The 6,752-nt window shown below is 42.4% G+C and overlaps 2 protein-coding genes across 2 annotated transcripts in view; both read right to left on the minus strand.

The window, feature by feature from the left end:
* The window catches only part of LOC138002340 (uncharacterized), a 1,344-nt gene extending 110 nt beyond the window's left edge, over nt 1-1,234 (minus strand). The window contains exon 1 of the mRNA XM_068848403.1: nt 1-1,234. This exon is cut by the window's left edge and continues 110 nt beyond it. Within this exon, the coding sequence (XP_068704504.1) occupies nt 1-1,234 (1,234 nt within the window).
* Nucleotides 1,235-2,779: 1,545 nt separating this feature from the next.
* LOC138002341 (uncharacterized) lies at nt 2,780-3,796 on the minus strand. Its single transcript, XM_068848404.1, has one exon. It carries the CDS (start codon nt 3,794-3,796, stop codon nt 2,780-2,782), a length of 1,017 nt encoding a protein of 338 aa, XP_068704505.1.
* Between the last annotated feature and the right edge of the window lie 2,956 nt (nt 3,797-6,752).

Consider the following 6,752-nt stretch of genomic DNA (forward strand, 5'->3'; position numbering starts at 1 on the left):
CGGGTTGAGCGGGTAGTGGTTCACAAGGCGAAGACATCCATTGGGGTCCATTCCACCACAAAGTGCTTGAAATCATATCACTACAGCTTAACCCACGCGTCAACAAGTCTGCAGGGTTCTCCTTACTTCCACAATACCTCCAACACTCAGGATCCCATGTTGACTGTACCTCAGCCACACGATTGGCAACAAATGGCCTCCAGGAAGAACTCTGCCCTTTTATCCAATGCAGTGCCACCATGCTATCTGACCAACACACAACCCTAGCCACCTTCATTGGCAAAGCACCTACAACAAATTTTAGCAACCTGGCATTTACAACTGCTGCTAAAAGTTCCAGCCTTGGAAGTGACAGCTTCTTAATGGGCGCGACTCTGGACTTCGATATTACCAGCTGTGAGGACACATTGTCTTGCTTGTCTCTTATTCGAATGTACACTGCTGCTCCATACGCCTTGGGGGAAGCATCTCCAAAACTATGCACCTCTACCACAGAGTCTTGTGTAATACCATTTCCGAAGCATCGAGGGATAGTCACATCCTTTAGCTGCAACGACTCGGACTTCCAACTTAACCACTTTGCTTTAGTGTCGCTATCTAACGGGTCATCCCACTGTAATCCTTTCAACCACAACTCTTGGAAAAGGATTTTGGCTCTAACAGTGAAGGGTGATATCAGCCCCAGTGGGTCAAACATTTTCGATGCCAGACCAAGTAGACTTCTCTTTGACATTGGATCATGGGATGAGATGATTCCACTCGGTGCGAGGAATCTAAAGTGGTCAGAGTTCAAGTCCCATGACACGCCAAGTGCTTTTAGGGGGTCGCTCGAATTGAACTCCACGAATGGCGATGAGGCTCTTTTAGCTGGGTCAATAGCATCCATTACTAGCTCTGAGTTACTTGCCCACTTGGTCAAATTGAATGCCGCTGTCATCATAATTTCTGACATTTCTTGTTGAAGCTTCAAAGTTGAATCTACTGTATCGGCTCCTGTCAGGCAGTCATCGACATACATATTTTGTAAAATTTCTTCTACTGCATACGGGGACATTTCTTTGTATTTGTTTACATGAGCGTGGACTGTAGCAATTGCAAGGAAAGGACTTGCGTTCACACCGAAAGTCAATCGCTGCATTCTGTACACCTTTGGTGCTTCGTTAGGCTGTAAATCTCTCCACAGGTAGCGGTGAACATCTCTGTCCTCTGGTGCTAGTTTGACTTGCAGAAACATCTTTTCAATGGCTGCTGAGACCAATTTTGTGTGTTCTAAATCGAATCAGTACAGATGCAAGGTTCGGCTGTAAAGGAGGACCAGGAAGAATACAATCGTTAAGGGAAGCATCTGCATTTTGTCGTTCTTTTGTCATCACGAAATACAGCATAATGCGATAAGTACCACACAGTTCCATTGTCATCACTCTGATCAGGTACTTCCTCTGCAAAACCTTTCTCTACATATTCGTTGATCGCTGTTTTGTAAGCCTTAGCTTTCACAGGGTTTTGCCTTAACTTTCTTTCAACACTTTCCAGGCGTCTCAAAGCTTGTGCATAATTACTTTCTAGCTTTGGAGGATCTCGTTTCCATGGTAGTCGCACCTCATAGTTATGTCCATCAAAGTTAAATCCTCTAAGTCAGCAACAGCACATTCTTCCTCTTGTGACATAAGAGGGTCCTCGATCTCTGCAATACCAATTGATTCCAGTTCCCAGAATCTTTTCAATGTTTCGTTAACTCCACCGTTTTCTACAACTGTCAGCATGGATGAAGTTTGCCTTTATTGGCGGTTTACTTGTCCCGTGACAATCCAGCCGAGGCAAGATTCCACAGCAACAAGTGACTCACTGGAACTACCTCTCTTACAGACCCCAGTCACAAATGAGTAGTAGTGGTCTGCACCAATAAGAACATCTACTTGAACTGAACCACGAGGATAACTATCTGCAAGAGTTAAGCCTTGAAGATGAGAGTTCTTATGGAAGTCTATCTGTACTGGCCCGAGAGGATTACAAATTTTGGAAATAGAAAGGGCCTCTATCTCCACCTTTGAATCTCCCTTAATTGGTGAAAGGGTAAATTTCACTCTTTGGAATCTCTTCGTTTCGCTGGTTTCCCCACCTAGCGTTGTGACACTTAATAGCTCTGAGGGACCTGCAGGTCAAGGGCTTCTGCAATGTTCTTTCGTATATACGAACGTTGACTCCCTGAATCTAGTAAAACACGGACTGTCATTTCTTGACCCTTAACAATTAACCTGGCCAATGCTGTCTGTAGGCGTGTTTCTCTAATAGGTAATGCAGGCTTAGTTGAAGCCAATCCACTTAAACTAGTGTTGCTTAGGTGCCGAGGTGTAACAACTGACTGCTGCCCATGCAATAACCAGTGATGTCGGTGACCACAATTCGCTACAGAACACTTAGGATGGCGACAAATTCTGGAGAAGTGCTGGTGGTTGCTAGGTTTTAAACAATTGAAACACAGTTTGTTCTCTTGCACTAGTTTGTGAGTCATGATCTGCCTTGCAGAAATTACAATTTGGCTGTGTTGGAGGGCGTGTTTCACCAAGTAGTGCAGAAGAACTATACATCTCATTCTCACCACCCATTTTGGGAGATGAAGACTTTCTTCGGTTTTCTTTTCGTTTATCAAAACTGTGATTGCCTGGGGTGATGTTCCCATTTGAACTTCTTTCTCCTGCTTCTTTGGACACAACTTGTCGGTTAAGGAATTTAAAGAACAATTCAAGGCCTATTTCATCTTCTTGAGTGTCTGCAAGTGTCAACTCCCATTTTTCCAATAACTGAGGTGGTAACTTGGTCTCAAAAGGGGTAACAAAATACATCCATGGCTCATTGGATCTTCTCCAAGAGCCTCTAAAGCTCTAGTTCTGTTCATAAAGGTATCATAGAGATCTCTGAGGGAGGATGCATTAACAACTGACTTAGCATCCATCTTGATGACAGATTTCACTAGAAATGAGATGATCATACGTTTTCCTCCATACCTGTGTTTAAGGCATTCAACAGCTGCTTCATAATTTGCTCCGGTTACTTCGTATCCGTCTATTGCTTTCAAGGCATTTCCATTTAGCACCGAGCGTAGATAAGTAAACTTCTGAACATTTGGTAAATCAACATTGTTATGCACTGCAGCTTCAAACTGATCCCAGAAGTTTTGAAATTTCAACACATCGCCATTAAACTTTGGCAACTCAATTCTCGATAATTTCAGATTTGAGGATACACGACTGTCACTGTATGCAATATCCCTCGAGGAGTGATCTCCCACATCGCAATCTTTATTTAGGAATTCATGAGCAGCATCCACAGCTTTATCTACTTCACTCAGAATTTTTCCCCATCTTCGGAGTTCCTCCTCCATCATATCCTCTGCAACAAGCGCGATTAATTCATTTCTCAGTTGAAGATAATTCTCACGGTACACAGTTAGCCTTTCAATTCTCAACTGCACTTTGATTTTGTTGCTTGCATTTTGACTTAGATACAAAATATCCTGAATCAGCGCATCCATATCCATTTGCAAGGCTCTGGCTTTACGTCTAATTGAACTAACCTCCTGAATTTCAACTTCACTTTTCACTTGAAGAGGTTCCTTCGAAGCCACGGCTAAATTCGAACCTTTCTTTAACTCTGGTGCAATAACATCTGACTTCGAATCATGCTGAGCGTTCACTAACCTTTCCACTAAGACTTTTCTCTTTCCAGTAGTCGGCAATCCCTTTTTTCCAAGCATTTCACGAATTTGGTCGACTGTGAGTTGAGATAAGTCTTCCATTTTGCTCGAGAAACCGGTGGCCATGTGGTTGCAACTGATGACTTTGCGAAGAATTACAAATTTACTACTGAAATGTCTCCTTGACTCCGGCTGTGAAGGACCATGTTAGGAATTACGACGAGACACTGAAGCGTAACACAACTTTAATCCACTGGACTCGGCTACACATCGATTTACAAAGGGGATGTATACGAGTGAAATGCTACGACGTACAAAAACCTTCGATAACAAGAGCGGGAACAACAACGAAAGTCACATGACACTCTAAGTCCTACACACTAGGGTGGGGTTAGTATAACTATTCACAGGTCCAGTCTCTCAGGCTTCTTTATCACTCTTCCAGTACGAGTACGGGCTGTAACAACTCAATTGGTTTTGCCATTGTTTATCCGCTGGATAGTGATTTATCCAGTGGATAGCGTTATCCACCTTTTGAAAAGCCGAGGCGAGGGGCCGGTTACTCGAAGCCTGGTTAGCGCTAACCGTTGTTGGTTAAGAGGTATCAAAACCTATAGGTTTCCATGGTATTTAACGCTGGTTAGCGCTAACCGTGCTTCGAGCAACCCGGACATGGTGGATAGTATGCTTTATCGCCTGGACTTTGCATTAAGAAGTGGTAGATTTCACTGCAGCTTCAAAAGTCTCTAACATAAATCAACACTTTCCTACATGAAATTTGTTTTTCCTTCAATTCTTGCATCAGCCATAAGAAATTGTGAGAAGTGTCATCTGTCACCTATGGAAGACACATTTTTGTACTTTCTCGGTTACGACTGACCACAATCTTGACACAATATTAATTATTGTGTTAGGCTTAAGCAATAATCCACACCTTTGGCAGGTTCAGGATTATACAGGAAAAAATTGGGGGATAAAAATGACTTAATGATATTTAAACAACTGCAACAAATTAAGCTTAAATTACACACACCAGTGTACAGCCGTGTGCACTTCATCACATACCACAGCAACAATATTATGTCTATAAAAATCAAGGGAGAACATTCCCCGGTATTTGTCATCTCCAACAAACGATTCTAGGCTTCCATAAAGCAGGTCAACTGGAAGGGTCCCATTTAATAATTCTCTTATCAGATTTATCACTCTCTCCAACAAAGGCAGCTTTCGATCCAAGTGCCTGACTTGGTCCTTCATCATGGATTTTAAGGGGCAAACAACGACGACAGCAGGAAAAGGCGGTAAACAACTCTTATTTAAAGTCTTGACCACTTTAGGCAATATTTGAAAAGTCACATCCCCAGAATGCGGAGACATATCGGGGACTTTGTGAGGGCTCCGCTCGAAAATTAAAATCAATTAATGCGTTCAGACAGTCACACAAAATAGAAAGCGGCCCAAGAGCGGCTACCAGCGCTCACGTTACGCGACTTTAGGGGTTACCTCTTATGGTTTCGTAAAAGTTAGCATACGGCTTTTGCAGATGAGACCTTGACATAAATAATGAGACATTTTCCGAGCTTTTACGAGTAGTAGAACCGTTTCGAAATTTTATTCGAAGTTGGCCTATTTTGAGGCATTTTCTGTACGGGGAAATAATTGGAGACTGAATTTTTCCGTGAAAGATCGCTTTACCTCGGATTTAGCATAGGGCTTTTTAAATTTGTTATTTAAGGAAGCTCCTTGCCAATTTTCAGATGAAAAGAATAACTCAAAGTGGTTGGAAAATTCAACTTTGTAACTTTCCTACTGACTCTTTAGGCTTCTCGCTGATCAGTCACTTGCATAACAAAAGAACTCGACTACTTTGAATTTCCCGCGAGGATGGTAATATATTCAAAACTCCTCCCACAAAGACAATAGCACTTCCGCCACCTCAATTTGCCATTGTAAGAGGTGCGAACATAGAAGTGTAACGCTTGTGATTCTTATGTTGCGGATACTGAAGCTACAGTACTGATACTGTAGTTTACAGTACTGATACTGATACGGATACTGTAGTTTAGTCTGGACTATATGTGCTTAACGCAAGTACATGCGTTTTCGCGGAAAATAGTTTTCGGTTTTGACTCCACGGGCTCTTCACCCCAGTAACCTGGCTAGAAATCTTAACGGTTCTTGAGCTGTTTTCTGATGCTCTTTACAAAATGAAACGATTCAATAACCTTGACATTACCATAATCGAAATAAAAGCGATTTTATTGGTACGCAACGTATCCTTAAGCGCGCCTTTACCATTAACCATTCAACAACCAAGGACACTGTGCTCTGCATTGTAGCCTCGTTCATTCGCCTTTTGTCTGTTTGAAATTTTCTTGCTCACGCGCAAAAAGTCCAATTCGTTCTCTGAACTGTGCTTTGCAACTGAAATAGGCGGTAAAGAGCCCACATTTGCTTGGACCGAACCTTTTTTACTTTTTTTTTTTTGGTTTGTTGTGAACTGTGAGGCAGCACTCATTGCGCTTCGCGAAAATAACTACTGCCGGCAATGTTTTTTCTCGCGGCCCCGCTCTCAAAACCAGACCGGGTCTGTGTGAAATTATTTTAGATAACGCTTTCATCTGACTCATTCTGTGGGGCCAACTCAAAGTTGGCCTTTGAAACTTACTTTAGAAATGGCGAGTATTTAAACTAGATCCTGTACTACTCTTTAACGCTCTACAAGAGAACTTGACACCGCTTGATTACATTTTGAGCTCTGGTTCAATGGTTCGAATAGGGCAGCTACTAAAAAAGCGAAGTCTACTTCATTACCAAAAACGGACAATACTCGCAACGGGGAAATACGGCGATCTATGCGAACAAAGTATTGGGCCTCACTTGCTATCCATCGCGACGAAATCTTGAAAGTTCCTGCGAGAGATGAGATGATCATTTTAAGTTCAGCCTGTTCGTGCCGACCGGTGCTTTAATTTGGAACGTTATGCTACCTGGTCTGTGATCTGTTAGTGCTCAGGGTATGATTTAGAAATCTGTGTTTATATGCATCGTTAAAACA

This window comes from Montipora foliosa, chromosome 5 (assembly GCF_036669935.1).
Source record: "Montipora foliosa isolate CH-2021 chromosome 5, ASM3666993v2, whole genome shotgun sequence".
Lineage (NCBI taxonomy): Eukaryota > Metazoa > Cnidaria > Anthozoa > Scleractinia > Acroporidae > Montipora > Montipora foliosa.